Below are 17,820 nucleotides of genomic sequence, written 5' to 3' on the forward strand. Positions count from 1 at the left end.
TAAGAACAGTTTCAGGTTAATTACGGACCTCCGGAACGAATTAAGTACTTAACCCGAGGTACCACTGTATTACCAAAAATCATAACACAGGAGGAAATAAATAAATGACTCTCCCATACAGGAAATCTATATTGCATTTACAGTGGTACCTCGGGTTACAGAGGCTTCAGGTTACAGATGCTTCAGGTTACAGACTCCGCTAACCCAGAAATAGAACCTCGGGTTAAGAACTTTGCTTTAGGATGAGAACAGAAATCGTGCTCCAGCGGCGCAGCAGGAGGCCCCATTAGCTAAAGTGGTGCTTCAAGGTTAAGAACGGTTTCAGGTTAAGAACGGACCTCCAGAACGAATTAAGTTCTTAACCCGAGGTACCACTGTACTATTTAGATATATATAGATGATAGATGATAGATAGATTAGATAGATAGATAGATAGATAGATAGATAGATAGATGATAGATAGATAGGTAGATGATAGATGATTGATAGATAGATAGATAGATAGATAGATGATAGATAGATAGATAGATAGATAGATAGATAGATAGATAGATAGATAGATAGATATAGATAGATAGATAGATAGATAGATATAAATAGATAGATAGATGATAGATAGATAGATAGATAGATAGATGATAGATAGATAGATAGATAGATAGATAGATAGATAGATAGATGATAGATAGATAGATGATAGATGATAGAGTGCCTTTTCCACAGGGCAATATGCATGCTGTCAATCATCCCACCCACATTTTACATTTACCACAACCCTGTCAGGTAGCTAACACTGAGAGAGAAAGTGACGTGTCCAAGGTTACCCATATAAGAGTTCATCGGAGGAAGTGGGTAATGGTAACCTTCAGCTACCAGTATAATAATCCTTGGAAAGTATTATATTAGATCTCATAAATAATGGGAAACGATTGTTCCAACAAATTAATAAGTGTGTTCTTTAGGTTATGCACAATAGACTTTGTGACAGCTTGTATTCACAGATATATTTACAGCATAGAGTTATCTCAACAAATTTGCAGCATGTTACAACCTAATATGTATTTCACCTACACAGCCTCCATTCATTTCAACATCACCACCTCCCCACCCCATGTAGAAAGCAGGGTTTGTGGGCTGTCAACTCTTTGACCAGAATCAGTTTTGAACTGTTCTAATGTTCTTTGAATTAAATATTACAAGTAACTTGAAGAAATATTTGACTGTTGGCTCAATAACAACCTTTTCAAATCTGTTTATTTTATTTTTATGTGTCCTTTTAGAGATTTAAGGGGAAATAAGTTTGAATGTGACTGCAAAGCCAAGTGGTTGTTTTTGTGGTTAAAGATGACAAATTCCACTGTTTCTGATGTCCTGTGTGTTGGTCCAGCAGAATTTCAGGACAAGAAGTTAAATGATGTCTCAAGTTTTGATGATGAATGCACCACTACAGGTATATTTTATAGCAAATGAATAATGAGAAGTGTGAGCTATGCAAGTCCACAAACCAAGAACGCTGATAAGGTGTTTTCCCAGACCGTTGTTCTGTTAGCATTGACATAAATGTCCTATTTTTAATTGTCTCATTTTATTATTTACATGGAAAGTGATGACAGATTAGTTAAAAAGCTAATACGTATTTCTCAAAAATCCACTCCTTTGTGTAAAAAATTTTCTTCTTTTACCTAATTCTTAATCTTCTCCTACATCCCTGCTTGCTGACACCTTCTGTTCTGTTGTTTTTCTGAAACACTTACTAGTAAGGCCTAGTAAGTTCGGATTAAACATATGTAGTATTAAATTACTTCGGATTAAACATATGTAGTATTGCACTGTTAGAATGGATTTGTCTTCCTGGATCTGCTCAGACAAAGGAAGGTAAGACAAGACTAATGGTAGAATTAAAGGCTATGGACAACATGGCTCTGTTGGCAAAAACCGTGATCTAGTGTCTCATTCCCAGTAGCATGTAGTGACGCAATTACCCTGTGTCATCACTTCACCACAACTGTATATTTTCCCTCCCTTGCTAGTGGCAGCTAATGTAGAGAAGCGGAGTGGGGAAACAGTTTAGGGACTGCATGCTGTGCGATGCGTCTCGCTCAGGGCACAGGGGAGAACTAAATATAGACAGTGATGTTTTCAACACCAACCCCGCGTCCTTTTGTCACATCTAGTTCAACTTTAAGTTCTCCATTTCGCTAGTATGAACCTGGATTCAAAGAATGGACAGCTTTTTCTCCCTGCATGTGAAGTCAAAGCTTCAAGTGCCATTTAATACTTAATAATAATAATAATAATAAAGGGACACGGGTGGCGCTGTGGGTTAAACCACAGCCTAGGACTTGCCGATCAGAAGGTGATCAAACTCATACTGGTAGCTTCGAGAACACTGTCCAACCATCTCGTCCTCTGTCGTCCCCTTCTCCTTGTGCCCTCCATCTTTCCCAACATCAGGGTATTTTCCAGGGAGTCTTCTCTTCTCATCAGCTGGCCAAAGTATTGGAGCCTCAGCTTCAGGATCTGTCCTTCCAGTGAGCACTCAGGGCTGATTTCCTTCAGAATGGATAGGTTTGATCTTCTTGCAGTCCATGGGACTCTCAAGAGTCTCCTCCAGCACCATAACTCAAAAGCATCAATTCTTCGGTGATCAGCCTTCTTTATGGTCCAGCTCTCACTTCCATACATCACTACCGGGAAAACCATAGCTTTAACTATACGGGCCTTTGTTGGCAAGGTGATGTCTCTGCTTTTTAAGGACCATGCTTAGGCCATGCAATTATTATCAGTGGGGTATCAGCAATGGTAAACTAACTGTTGCGTGTTTAGTAGAGTTATAGCTTCTGTCATTTACTTCTCCAGAAGTGTGTAGTGATTATTTTGAGTTGAGTGGGGGATGTGCATAAATACTGGTGACTGTTAGATTTTACATGACGATGTAAAGAGTCTTTACTAATAGGGGTCTTCTGCAACATGCCTAGTCTTCCAAGTGCTGTTGAGGTGTATGTACAGGTAGACAATGTCAACCAGAAAGTAGGTATACTGGTATGTCAACATAAATAGGAGATTGGGCCTGGCTGTTGCACAGAACTGACACAAATGCCATGCTTATTCGCTGAACCATGTTTGAAACATTTCTGATACTTTCACATTCTCTAGCATTTGCTGACCATTATCTTCACTCACCAGACCATGTGTAAAATTCTCTGTTGATGCTGTCGGTTGGTGCACATACTCCTAGTGCCTTCCTGTGAATGTGCACAATCACCTGTGTTTACCGTATTTTTCGCCCCATAGGACGCACTTTTTCCCCTCCAAAAATGAAGGGGAAATGTGTGTGCGTCCTATGGGGCGAATGCAGGCTTTCGCTGAAGCCTGGAGAACAAGAGGCATCGGTGCGCACCGACCCCTCTTGCTCTCCAGGCTTCAGGAAGCTGTCCGCAAGCCTTGCGCGCCCGGCAGGAGCTCCCGCCGAGCGCGCAAGGCTTGGGGCGGCAGCCTGTTGCCCGAAGCATAGGGAGCCCTCCGGAGGGCTCCCCGTGCTTCGGGCGAGTGTCTGCAAGCCTTGCACGCCCGGCAGGAGCTCCCGCCAGGTGCGCGAGGCTTGGGGCGGCAGCCTGTTGCCCGAAGCACAGGGAGCCCTCCGGAGGGCTCCCTGTGCTTCGGGCGAGTGTCTGCAAGCCTTGCGCGCCCGGCAGGAGCTCCCGCCGAGCGCGCAAGGCTTGGGGCGGCAGCCTGTTGCCCGAAGCATAGGGAGCCCTCCGGAGGGCTCCCCGTGCTTCGGGCGAGTGTCTGCAAGCCTTGCACGCCCGGCAGGAGCTCCCGCCAGGTGCGCGAGGCTTGGGGCGGCAGCCTGTTGCCCGAAGCACAGGGAGCCCTCCGGAGGGCTCCCTGTGCTTCGGGCGAGTGTCTGCAAGCCTTGCGCGCCCGGCAGGAGCTCCCGCCAGGCGCGCGAGGCTTGGGGCGGCAGCCTGTTGCCCGAAGCACAGGGAGCCCTCCGGAGGGCTCCCTGTGCTTCGGGCGAGTGTCTGCAAGCCTTGCGCGCCCGGCAGGAGCTCCCGCCGGGCACGCGAGGCTTGGGGTGGCAGCCTGCCGCCCGAAGCACGTGGAGCCCTCCGGAGGGTGCCCCGTGCTTCGGGCAGGCGTGTGCAAGGCTTGGGGCGGCAACCGCGGCTGGAGGGGGGAAATAATTTTTTTTAATTCATTCCCCACCCCAAAAAAGAGGTGCGTCCTATGGGCCGGTGCGTCCTATAGGACGAAAAATACGGTATATACATTCACCAATTCATTGATGCTGCATACCTAATTTGAGGCCGTAGTTAAGATCATATTCTGTGAGTTGCGATTCTCTGGTTCAAGACCTGACTGAACCATGTGGGATGTCTTTAAGCAAGTAACTATCTCTCACCAAAGGGGCGTGGGTGGCGCTGTGGGTTAAACCACAGAGCATAAGACTTGCCGATCAGAAGGTTGGCGGCTCGAATCCCCACGATGGGGTGAGCTCTCGTTGCTCAGTCCCAGCTCCTGCCAACCTAGCAGTTTGAAAGCACATCAAAGTGCAAGTAGATAAACCGGTACCACTCCGGTAGGAAGGTAAACAGCGTTTCTGTGCGCTGCTCTGGTTCGCCAGAAGTGGCTTAGTCATGCTGGCCACATGACCCGGAAGCTGTACGCCGGCTCCCTCGGCCAATAAAGTGAGATGAGGTCATGACTGGACCTAATGGTCAGGGGTCCCTTTACCTTTACCTCTCACCACCACTACTGCTCATGGGCATAATATATTGGCCTACTATGCTGTTAGGATTATGGAAAATGTGGGGAAAGTAGTATCTAAATACTAAAAAAATTATTGTTTATATTTACTCCATGTACTGTAACCTGTAAATATCACACAGCAAACTACAGGCTGGTGGCTTGTAGTCTTTGGTGGGTTGAAACTTGCATAGTAACTGACCAAAGGCTTTTTGAACATGGTAGTCAGAGGGGCATCATCCAGCCACACAGCTGATCAACAGCTACACATGAGAATTTTGGATAATATCAGTGAAATGTGTTCTAGTTTTCAAAACAACTGCAGGAGAAGAAAAATGCTGAGAAAGCAAAGCAATTCTATTAGTGAAGGAACAATCTGACGGCCCACCTCTAGAAAGGAAATGCATTTTTTAATAGAGTGTTCCAGCAGTGTGAAGTGACATTCTTTAGAATCCATACTGTGAAACAAATTGCTGGGATACCCTCCTTTGCTACTGACTTCTGTCATTTCAGAGCAAACTGGATACATCATTTAAGACTTTCCTTTTCAGAGTCCCCCCACAAAAGGGTAGGACCATCTGTATATATTAGTTAATTCAAAATTTCAAACTTTAAGACTTACAAGATACTGTAGGTATCAGAAACCAAAAGAGGCACAGAGGATATAGTCACAGAAAGGCACAGTGTGTGGAAACATGTGTCTTTTAGCACATAATATATCATTGGAGTTAAGACCAAAATTGTGTAGGACATTGTCAGACTCGTGTCTTTAACTGTGCAGGTCTTCTTCTGATCAGGTGAAAGTGACTTCAAGTGAAAAAAAAGGAGTAAGGTAAAGGTAAAGGGACCCCTGACCACTAAGTCCAGTCGTAGCCGACTGGGGTTGTGCCGCTCATCTCGCTTTATTAGCCGAGGAAGGCAGCATACAGGTTCCGGGTCATGTGGCCAGCATGACTAAGCTGCTTCTGGTGAACCAGAGCAAGGCACAGAAACGCCGTTTACGTTCCCGCCAGAGCAGTACCTATTTATCTACTTGCAATTTGACGTGCTTTCGAACTGCTAGGTTGGCAGGAGCAGGGACCGAGCAATGGGAGCTCACCCCATCACGGGGATTCGAACCGCCGACCTTCTGATCGGCAAGTCCTAGGCTCTGTGGTTTAACCCACAGCGCCACCCGCGTCCCCCCCCCCAAGGAGTACATGGGTTTAAATTCATACTTCATTCTGCTGTTCCCACCCCCCCCCCCGAAGACTGTTCCCCAAAGTAATTTTTCCAAGCCAGGGTTTTCCAGAGAGAAATCAGCACAACGTGTCTGTTTTATGTTTTCCGCCATGTTCAATTGTAACAGTTTTGTTGTTTTTAATTACAAACATTTCTTTTCAGATTTTGTGGTTCATCAGATTTTACCCTACCAGTCAGTTTCAGTGGACACATACCACTCAAACAATGACGTGTATGTCGCCATTGCCCAGCCCAGCATGGAAAATTGCATGGTGCTAGAATGGGATCACATTGAGAAGAACTTCAGGAGTTATGACAACATTACTGGTAAAAATGAACACATAATTCTTATTTGTTATATTACTTAATTGATTATTAGTGTCTTTTTTTTTAAGTATCCAAGTATCAGGAAAAAATGCATATTGAAAAGAATATCTCTTGCTGATCTCTGCTGAATTTAGGTTGGATCCATTGAAAAATAAAAAATAGTTTAGTCTAGTTCACTAACAAAATGGTTATCATTATGATGGATAGAATATGAGTTCATATATTGCAGGATCCGCAGAGGGTCACAAGATGCCACACTCTAGTTTGACCAAGAAATGGAATGCAAAGCAGAGCTATGCAGCAACAAGTAAACTTGATTCTTCAGAATGGAGTACAGTAACACTATAGACCAAAGCAGATGAAATGTTAGAGATCAAATCTCTTTTAACTCTTAAAAAAACAAAAAGCAACCCTCAGCATCAGAGGTGGGGGGGGGGGTTAAATTCAAACCTTGGAACTTAGATAGGGGGTATTAACCTTGCCATACTTTTTCTCAATACAGGGGGACAGGGCTTCCAGACTGTCACTATTTTGGGGTGGGATTCAATCATATACTGGCAAATTCAGGGTATGCAATTAAAGTTGATGGGCATTTTTATGCAACAACCCAGCTTGACCCAAATACTGGATATATATTTTTGCTCTAAAGGAAGCGATACAAAGATACACTGGACAGTGTGCTTGATTTGACAAAATGTCATCTGACCTCCCCATAAGCAAATTAGAATGAATGCTCATCAGATAGCCAATGTCATCTAATCTCCCTGCAACTAGAGGTGGTGCCATCATAGTCTTAGAGAGACAGCCCCAAATATTGTCGTTTGGCCCTGCCCAGATCAACCAAGCATTCTTTGCCCCCTCTTACCTTGAGTCCTCCTCCTGAAGGTTTGAGCTGGGTGTCTTTTTGGTCTCCAACCAAAATCTCCATGTTCCCTCATACAAACACTTTGCTCGCACCTGTAAGGAGATGAGGCAAGAGCAGCAACAAAATTGTTGCTTAGAATTGTAGAGTTGGAAGGGACCTTGAGGATCTGTGCAGGTCCGGGGGGGGGGTTACCGTGCAGCGTGGTCCGTGTCCGGTCTGAGGCTGAAGCAGGGTCCAAGGCAGGGAGTCGGGCGTGGTCAGGAACTCTGGCAGAAGAGCAGGGCAGGGTGCTGGCAGGAACAGGTAACCAACAATGTTGCTCCCGCAACTTGGGCTGGCCGGCTTTTGTCTGCCCCGAGGCATAGGGCAGCCCCAGTCCACAGGTGACTCGCCTCTCCTGGCCTGGAGGTGAGCACTCCTCCTGTGAGAACTTAGTTCCCTCCGCCTCTCTGCCCTGAGCCTCTGCAGCTCAAGAGAGGGTGGAGGGTTACTGGACCCAGAGGCAACCTCAGCTTCCCCTGACATGGCTGGGAGAGGAGCACCTGCAGGCAATGGGTCCTCCATCACCTCAGGAGCCAGAGTGGATTCAGCTGGTGTCTGCTCCTGAGGATCCAGCACAGGTGAGGGCCTTTCAGGTTCAAGCCCCTGCCCCTGCCCCTGCTCAGCCAGCCCTGGAGGCGGGGACTCCTGTGCAGGCTGGGATTCCTCAGGTTCAGCCTCTGAATCAGATTCCCAGGCCATCACAGGATCATCTAGTCGAACCACCTGCAATGCAGGAATATGCAGGTGTCCTATTTGGGGACTGAACCTGCAACCTTGGCATTATCAGCACCACGTTCTAACCAACTGAGCTATCCAGGCTGATGCGCTTGAGAAAAATGAATCACAAACCTTTGTAATGAAAGATGCGCCATTGCATTTATTCATGGACTTCTCTCACTTCATAGGATTCTATCAATTTGGCAAGCAGGAATCCACAATGGCCAACTCAAAATGTTAGTCAATGACTTCCTGCCCCTTTCTCCCTCCCATTCCCACCTTATGACATGATGATGATGCTTTCTTCAAATCTTCTCCTTCCCTTCTCATTCTATTCTCCCTCTTTACACATGACAGCTCAAAACAAGCACTGCTCCATGTTACTAGTTGCTAGATAATAAATGACAATATGATGCTTATTGAACTACATTAGGTCTGATTATGGTAAACAGGCCCATTAGCATGCAAGAAACTGTTCCAATTTACTGTCATTCCCCATGCTCCTGGGGACACCTCTGCCAAAAAATCTAGACTCTGAACTAAAGTAGGGAGGTCTGAACTGATCTATCCTTTTACGTCTTAACTAGACTTTAGGGCAGAGATGGGGGAAATTGTAACTCATGAGCAACCTTCTGGGAGCCTTATGCCAGTAGAGAGTGGGACCAGAGACAAAAGTAGATGGAGCAATGGGTGTGTACAGTACAGCAGGCAACACAAATGTCATGGGTTTACTTACACACACACACACACACCCCTCTTCATCCTCTATCCAAGGAAGCAATAAGTATTATTGCTGTTTAAGGACAGATTTCAGCCAAGCCAAATACTCAAAGATGGTATAGTAAGGGGTGTAGCTTAGGGCTATATAGAGAGATTTGAGGGCTGCATTCAGCTCCCCATCCCTGCTTTAGGGGACTGTTGGGACTCATCCCTCAGAAGGGTGGAGTAAGCATGGACCAATGGTACCAAATAGTATGGGAAACAACCCTACTAGAAAAATTAACCAATAAACTGAAACTGACATGGGGACAAACAGAAGAAGACACCTTTACCCTGGTATGGCTCCCCTTTATCACATACACAGCCCAACAAGACAATGACAATAATCCACCAACAGTATATAAATCAATATGGCTAACCTGATCCAAAACACCCACCCACCCCACTCACACATGAAAACAAAGATCACCACAGCCAATCACAAGCAAACAATCACACCCTAGGCCAACCCCAATCTCTCTCACCACCAAAGGAACACAAGCAACACTGACACCAAACCCTACATACATTAAGCAAAATAGAAACATCGCCACCCAACCCCACCCCCACCCATCTTCCCTCCCTCCACCCCCTTTTTTTCTTCTCCCCCTAATGTCTCGACAAATGAAACGGATTTGTAAAAATGTTAAATGGAAAAAATACGAGGCATTACACTTACTTCTGTGAAACAAGAAAATCTTTAATAAAAAATAAAAATAAATACATCACAGAAGGGGTGTAGCCCAAGACCACCTCTAGTACATCATACGTACAGTGGTGCCCCGCAAGACGAACGCCTCGCAAAACGAAAAACTCGCAAGACGAAAGAGTTTTGCATTTTTGAGTCGTTCCGCAAGACGAATTTCCCTATGGGCTTGCTTCGCAAGAAGAAAGCCCATAGGGAAATCTCCGGGGACCTCTTTTAAATGCTGGCGGTGGGGAGCAAAGCCTTTCGCCCCCCTCCGGCCTTCAGAAGAGGTCCAGGAAGGCCGGCAGGGGGCCGAAAGGCTTTGCTCCCCACCGCCAGCATTTTAAAAGCGGTCCGGGATAGCAGGGAATTGCGCTGCGCTTTCCCGCTATCCCGGACCGCTTTTAAAATGCTGGCCGTCGGGAGCAAAGACTTTCGCCCACCGCCAGCCTTCAGAAGAGGTCTTTGCTTCCCCCCCCCCCCGCCTGCCTTCCCGGGACAGCGGAGACTTCTCCGCTGTCCCGGGCGATCTTAAAATGCTGGCGGGGGCCGCCCGCCAGCATTTTAAGATCGCCCGGGACAGCGGAGAAGTCTCCGCTGTCCCGGGAAGGCGGGCGGGGGGAGCAAAGACTTTCGCCCCCCGCCGGCCTTCAGAAGAGGTCCAGGAGCTTGCGGGGCGGGAGGTGGGGAGAAGGGCTTTTCTTCCCACCGCCAGCCTTCAGAACAGCCTTCTGAAGGCTGGTGGTGGGGAAAAAAGCCCTTGTCCCCCCCCCCCAGCCTTCAGAAGAGGTCGGGGGACAGACTGTCCCCGACCTGGTCTGAAGGCGGTTTCCATAGGAACGCATTGATTGATTTTCAATGCATTCCTATGGGAAACCATGCTTCGCAAGACGAAAAACTCGCAAGACGAAAAAACTTGCGGAACGAATTAATTTCGTCTTGCGAGGCACCACTGTACATCAGAAGGGATGGTCTAAAACAAAATCCTGAGTGTGTTGTTTATCTCCTGTCTGCCCGGTTACCATCCTGGCCACTCTTTTGTTATGATAACTACCGGTACTCAATTCCTGAATCCAGGCTACAGGCTCACCCTGTTCCAGGGGTCAGCAAGGCTTATCGGGCACGCCAGATCGCTCCCACAGAGATCCTCCGTGGGCTGGGCCAGCGCAGCGCAATGGCGGAAATCGCATCTGCGCATGTCTACGGCGCTGGAAATTGCTTCTGCGCATGCCCAGACGCCGGAAGGTGTGCATGCGCAGAAGCGATTTCCAGAGCCACTGAAGAGTGTCCCTGCGCTGGGCTTAGTCAAACTACTCTTAGCCTCTAACCAAGCATGCTACATCACTATGCACAAACTCAACCAAAATGTCCCAATTAAAAGGGACACTTTTTCCAGATGAGACCCCCTCCCCTCACTTGACCTCACCTCTAGCTTTGAAAGAGAAGGCACAATAACCACAAGGCACTTCAGACAACCCACCCTGTTATAGAAGGAAGCCCTTTTTTCACCAGGTTCCTGTATCCTGAACCAAAACTCACCCTCATGGAAAAACTCTGGTTCTAGACAGCACAGCGCCAGAAGAGGCAAGATGGAGAAAACCTCTCCCCTGCCCAAGGTTCTCACTTAAGCTGTATTAGGTGCCAAAGCCAGCACACTGAGATGCTCTAGCTCACTCTCACAGTGGTTTTGCACCCAGAAGATCTGTGGTCTGAGCCTGACAAAGAGGTTTTTAAGAGGTTGACACTGCATTCCTATGAATGTCTACTCAGAAGTAAAACCTGTTGAGTTCATGGGACTTATTCACAGGTAAGTGTCCAGGATTGCAGCCAAGGAATTGTTCAGCACTGCCTGTTTGCTGATTCTCAGCTCATATTTTCGCTGACCTTTCACTTGAAACTATTGCACTTGAAAAAAACAAATACAAAACATCATGTTTGTTGTTTGTTCAAGTTAGTCAATTTATGGTGTTTAGGTGAAGCTTTAAAAAAAAATGTTGGGTGTTGTAGAAAGATGATGTTCCCCTTAGCAAGGAACAGGAAGTAGGTTGCTGTATGGATAGGACATTTATAGAGTCAAATCAAGTCTATTTCAGCATGGCTGATTCTTTCAAAGAAAGGGCATTCTTGTTGATCAGCAGCAAACACCCAAGGTTGTTAAGGCTGAAAGGCTACTATGCTGATTTTTAAATCTGTAAATGTAGCAGTCCTTTCATTCAGTAGCTCTGCACCAGTCATGAATGCTCTTATGCTCTCCAAGATGTGTTTCCAAGACTGCTTTGGTGGATGCCTCCAGTCACAACATTTACTGGAAGGACCAGCAGCAATTATTTAAATGAGCTAACAACAGGAGGGGTCCATAAATATGACTGGCAGAGTTGACTCCAGTATTCCTTGTTTGGAACTTCAAGAATCGCATGGGTTGGGATATAGCCTAGTAAATTATCATCGATTGGGTATGCTCAGGCTACGGCTCCCTGTACAACAGATGGGAAACTTGTGGTCCTTCAGTTTTCAGGTTACAATTCCAAGATCCCTGAATGTTGGCCATGTTGGCTGGGAATGATAGAGGGCCACAGGTTCACCATCCTTGCTCTACAGGCACAGAAGTTACTTTTTTTTTGCTGTAAGTATTAGGAATCTGGCCTCTTGCCTTTACCTGATCAACAGAGGAATAATTTGACCTTCCTGCATTTCAGGCTCTGGCTACCAGCTCAAGCTAGAGAGTTTTCTAAGAACCTTAGCTTGATTGCCTAGATCAGAGATGAGGAGTCTGTAGCCCTCCAGATGGTGACAGACTCCAGTCCCCATCAGCATTATGACTGATGGTCAGAGATTATGAGAGTTGTACCCCAGCAACATTGTAAAGATCTATCTTTTTGCCCTGGCTTTCACTGACCCTTAAGATTGCTATTGTTTTAATTCCCAGAACTGCTGTTTTAGATGCATTTATACTACTGTTACACTGCTGATTTTATGTTGTATTCTTGTTTTAATGATGTACACCAAGTAGATAATAGTTTTAAAATATTAAGTGGTTTATAAATGCTTTTAAATAAATGAATAAATAAAAAAAATGGAGGGCCCGCTCTAGATTTTGATATAGCTGTCTAGAGCATCAGACTGACCCAAACATTTCTCCAGCATTGAAGTTTTTAGCCCTACCAACAACGTACTCCATTGGGTCCTCTTTAATGTTGACAGTAGTGCATTTCAGATCTTCAGAGGCAAGGTTAATATGGTATTCTCAGTGGAAAGAAACATGGTCGCTTCATAACTATCTTGACTGCCTGGTTTATGTTGGGTTTCATTCAAAAACAATGATGAATTGGTCAATATATTGTTTAAAAGATTTAATTGTACTCTGCTGATATTGCTACTTTGTTTGAGCCAACAGGTCAGTCCATAGTGGGATGCAAAGCTATCTTGATTGATGATCAGGTTTTTGTGGTGGTGGCTCAGCTTTTCGGTGGCTCACACATTTATAAGTATGAGGAAGGCTGGACAAAGTTTGTCAAATTCCAGGACATAGAAGTTTCCCGCATTTCAAAGCCGAATGACATAGAACTCTTTCAGATAGAGAGTGAAACCTTTTTTGTCATCGCAGATAGCTCAAAAGCTGGTCTGACGACAATTTATAAATGGAACAACAAGGGATTTTACTCTTACCAGTCCTTGCATGAATGGTTCCGGGACACAGATGCTGAGTTTGTTGATATAGATGGAAAATCTCATCTAATCCTGTCAAGCCGCTCGCAGATTCCCATTATCCTTCAATGGAACAAAAATTCCAGAAAGTTCCTCCCACACAGTGAGATACCCAACATGGAAGATGTGTTGGCTGTGAAAAGCTTTCGAATACAGGACAACCTCTACCTCTCACTTACAAGATTTATCGGCGACTCCAGAGTCATGATGTGGAATAGCAAACAGTTTGTGGAAATCCAAGCTCTGCCTTCCCGGGGCGCCATGACCCTTCAGCCGTTCTCCTTTAAGAATCATCACTACCTAGCCCTGGGAAGTGACTACACCTTCTCCCAAATATTCCAGTGGGATAATGAGAAGCAGCTCTTCAAAATATTCAAGGAAATCTACGTGCAGGCACCTCGTTCATTCACAGCTGTGTCAACCGATAGAAGAGATTTTTTCTTTGCTTCCAGCTTTAAAGGCCACACGCAAATATTTGAACACATAATTGTTGACTTGAGTTTATGAAGGAGCTGTGGGAGGGAGGTGGGAGGGGGCAACTCATGTACAGTGACATTTTCACATCAAAACAAATCAAAAGGACAGATTACTCATTTTCTTAAGTTAGGATGTGCCTGTGGCATTAGTCAGGAGTTTTCTGAACTTTATAGAAGTTTGCATATTTAATCAGGGATCGCATTAACTTGGTTAAATGCATGCCATGCCCATTTTACCATTGGTAAAGACACTTTAAAGCCTATAATTACTCAGAAAAAGTGTGCAATGCATTAGAATTAATTCTAACACATCGACAACATTGATGTAAAATCGAGAATGGAGAAGGGAAACCAAAAGAGGCAGGATAGCCATGCGTAGAAAGAAAAGAAGAGGAAATATCTCCAGTGTGCCAATCCTCCTGTGATCTGATCTTGGCAGAAACCATTTTTACGGACTAACTCAAAAAGCTTTTTTGGGATTTGTAAAAGTTAGCATCGAGATGAAAATGCTGTTACATCGTCTTTGCTTCATGCTGGTCAAGGAAGGCAGCAAGAAAATGAGCTCCGCTATTTGGTCTCTGGAGCAACTGTGATAGGAGGAGCCTCTAGAGAGCCCTGTCTGTTCAATGCTCAGTCTGATTTAGGGGAGTGGACATGTGATCTGTTCCCTAAATCTCTCCCAGGTGGCTAGTTCACAGCAGCTCCACGTTCAGGACTTCATCTGAACTAATCCAACCCACCTCTGCTAATATTTATGGCCTGACCATTGGTTTTGGGAGGCTAATAGCTGCTGCCAACCCTCAGATAATGTTTAGAAGCAAGTGGTGTGCTGCCACCACATGCAACATTTCCTACTCCCCATTTTTTTTTTTAACATTGGCTGTTCCCTCACATGGACCTGGATCTAGCCAAAGTTAAACTTTTCAAAGTACAGTTGATTTCACTGGGACAGAACAAGACATGTGCTTCCTTCTACCATTGAAAGACTTGCTGCTTATCTTTGGCAGGATCATGCCCTGTTAATTCTGCCTAATTCCTTTCCTTTGCTTCCTGATTACTTTGGAGAAGGCTCCCACGAGAACTGGTGTTTTGGTAATTTTCACGCTATTGGCCAATTTATGCTTTCAGTTTGTTTAATGCATGCTTAAGGGAATCTCCCGTGCAAAGCTCACACAATCTGAATGGCCTTTTCATTAAAATGTGGACCGCCTGATCAGGTGAAAGGGCCACAGAGGTTGAGACTGCGTGCAAGAATCAGCTCAGCTTTCAGCTGTTAAACATTCCGAGATTTATTGTAAAAAGGTTTTGTTTGCATTTAGTTCCCCATATTAAAACAGTGAAATGCAAAGCTGTACTGACATTGAGTGGATTCAGGATGATGGGGTGGCAGTGGCAGAATCCTATCATTCTTTTTTCTTACAATTTTATTGATTTCCCCCCGAGAAAAAAAAAATGTTTATCAACAAGGACATTTATACTAATAATCACAATGACAGCGACAACTTTAACCCAGTCCCACTGCTCAAAGACTTACAAATATAAGAAAGTTCATTATCATACACTACCAAACTAAACGTCTTAATTCTATAACATAGAAGGGATCCCTATTTTCATAAAATTTGACTCCTTTCTGAAGATTGTGAAGCAGATTTTGTTATGCTTGTCTGTGCAGAGTCCGCTATGGTTAGGTTTGTATTGCAATCTTGCATGTTTTCTAAACCAAAGAGCACCAGTGATAATGTTGGCAGGTTGCAAAGCAAGAGATCAGACCTTCACCTTTATAGACATTAACATGCAGTGAGACAGATTGCTGTATTCCACTGCTCAGCACCACCTTCCTAAAGTAAATGGGTCTTCAGTTTTACCCCCTGGTAGCTGGGACGCGGGTGGCGCTGTGGGTTAAACCACAGAGCCTAGGACTTGCTGATCAGAAGGTCGCGGTTCGAATCCCCGCGACGGGGTGAGCTCCCATTGCTCGGTCCCTGCTCCTGCCAACCTAGCAGTTCGAAAGCACATCAAAGTGCAAGTAGATAAATAGGTACCACTCCAGCGGGAAGGTAAATGGTGTTTCCGTGCACTGCTCTGCTTCACCAGAAGCGGCTTAGTCATGCTGGCCACATGACCCGGAAGTTGTACGCCGGCTCCCTCGGCCAATAAAGCGAGATGAGCGCTGCAACCCCAGAGTCGGCCGCGACTGGACCTAATGGTCAGGGGTCCCTTTACCTTTACCTAGCTGGGGAAGTAGGGTGACAACGCAAGAAGAAATATAAATTACGCAGCACAGTGACAGAAGCCCTACTTTTTGGTACAGGCAAATTTGTAATTGATGATTTGAAACCTGGCAGCTTTTACTAAGGAACACAAATTATCAGGAATATGTGCACATCATTATATCATCTTAACATGGACTTTTCCAAAAAGTGTATTGTGGTTCTGTTTTCATTGCAAAGGTCTGAAACTGCATTGTTTAGAAACAGAGCTTTTCAAATACCCACCACTCTTATTTTGAGCACTGTGCTTTACATAACATTTCCTTACCATGTGAGCCAAATCCTCTTTCTCCCTACCCGTTTTAGTCAAGCCAGTGAAGCGATGGCTGTTCGCATCGGTGTTAAATGAAGCACTGAAAATGTTAGCAGTAGGTCACTCCAGGCAATCCAGCTGTTAAAAAGCTATGAAGATGCCAAAATGAAGCACCTCCAGTGCATGACTCAAGAATCAAACTTTGTTCAGCAGCCTTTAAAAACAAATGCTACAGATGAGAGAATGCAGGTTGTGGCCTTCATTAATCACAATTAGAATGGACCTGCAGTGTGTGGCGGCTTTGTTGTAACCGGCTATGGGACCCTAACAAAAAGGTTTCGTTTTTCACTCAGGTTATAAATCAAAGCCATCCTATAGCAATACCAGTTATTTGGGCCTTATCCACACTTACTTTCCTTCTGCTCTTTCTAGGCATAGATCGCAATTTAAAGTTCCATGCCTGAGCACCTTCTCTCCCCCCCCCTTTTTTTTTTTTTTTGCTTTGGAGCTTTCTCCATGAAAACCCGCTCTTTAAATCTCAATTGGAGCAAATGTCAATCTGCAGAAAACCTAACTTGATGTTTGGTCTGATTCAGCTTTTAAAAGCGGGTTCTTGCAGAGAAAGCACAGGACAAAAAATAAAATGTTTGGACATGCAGTGTTAAAAGGTGGACCTCTGTCTGGAAAGAGTGGGGCAATCTGTAAGTGTGGATAAGCGCTTTATCTCAACAGCAAAAAAGATTGTGATCAAAAATAGGCTTAGCCCAGATGATTTGACTTTCCTCCACCATAGTCTACGGGTCGGAAACCACTCACAGGGGTTGGATACAGCAAAATCTGACATGGTACAGCAATAAATATTTTGATCAAAATTTGGAGAAAACAGCAAAGAATCTTTTAACACCGTAAAGATGAGCAGATTTATTGGGAAATAAGATTTGTAATACTACTACTACTACTACTACTAATAATAATAATTTATTATTTATACCCCGCCCATTCGGCTTAGGTTCCCCAGCCACTCTGGGCGGCTCTCAATGAAGTGTTAAAAACAATACAGCATTAAATATTAAATGCTTCCCTAAACAGGGCTGCCTTCAGATGTCTTTTAAAGATAGGATAGTTGCTTATTTCCTTCACATCTGAAGGGAGGGCGTTCCACAGGGCGGGCGCCACTACCGAGAAGGCCCTCTGTAGACTAGAGAACACTTTTTTCAAATGCAGTTATGAAAACTTATGTCAACAGTCCTAGTAGTATTCAAGGTGCCATAAAGCTGTTGTTTTTTCTGCAAAAGACTTAAGACAGCGTCCCCTCTGGAATCCAGAGAATATTTAACAGGTTTATATCCCACTGGAATCAAAGAGAACCAAGCAATTAATTCTTCCATTCTGTTTATTTCAATGAGCTATATATGTACCCAATTATCTCTGGATTGTTGCTGAAAATTCTCCCTCTGTGCCATTCCATTACAAATTAACTGTGAGACTTTCTGCAATACCCACAAATCATCTTAGAACCCCTTCACCTAAACCAGGCTATTTAACAGAAGCTCTGGTTGACCCCAGTTTTCCTGTTCATGGAAAGGGAGTACATATGGTCCGCTCTAAAAATGGCTCTTGACTTCTGTGTTATGATACATGGCATGTGAACAAATAGGTCATGAATTACAGAATAGTATTAGATAATAATATGAAACCTGAATCCTTTTATTAAAATGGAGCCTGAATTGTTTTGTGTTTGTATTTTC

The 17,820-nt window shown here is 44.7% G+C and overlaps 1 protein-coding gene across 1 annotated transcript in view; it reads left to right on the top strand.

Annotated features, from left to right (window-relative positions):
- The window catches only part of LGI2 (leucine rich repeat LGI family member 2), a 31,407-nt gene extending 14,691 nt beyond the window's left edge, over positions 1-16,716 (top strand). Inside the window, exons 6-8 of the mRNA XM_081924534.1 lie at positions 1,281-1,450; positions 6,133-6,297; positions 12,763-16,716. Of these exons, the coding sequence (XP_081780660.1) occupies positions 1,281-1,450; positions 6,133-6,297; positions 12,763-13,580 (1,153 nt within the window). The 3' untranslated portion in view covers positions 13,581-16,716. The remainder of the gene's footprint in view (positions 1-1,280; positions 1,451-6,132; positions 6,298-12,762) is intronic.
- The last annotated feature ends 1,104 nt before the right edge of the window (positions 16,717-17,820 follow it).

Source organism: Podarcis melisellensis, assembly GCF_964234715.1.
Source record: "Podarcis melisellensis genome assembly, chromosome: 9".
NCBI classification, from domain to species: domain Eukaryota; kingdom Metazoa; phylum Chordata; class Lepidosauria; order Squamata; family Lacertidae; genus Podarcis; species Podarcis melisellensis.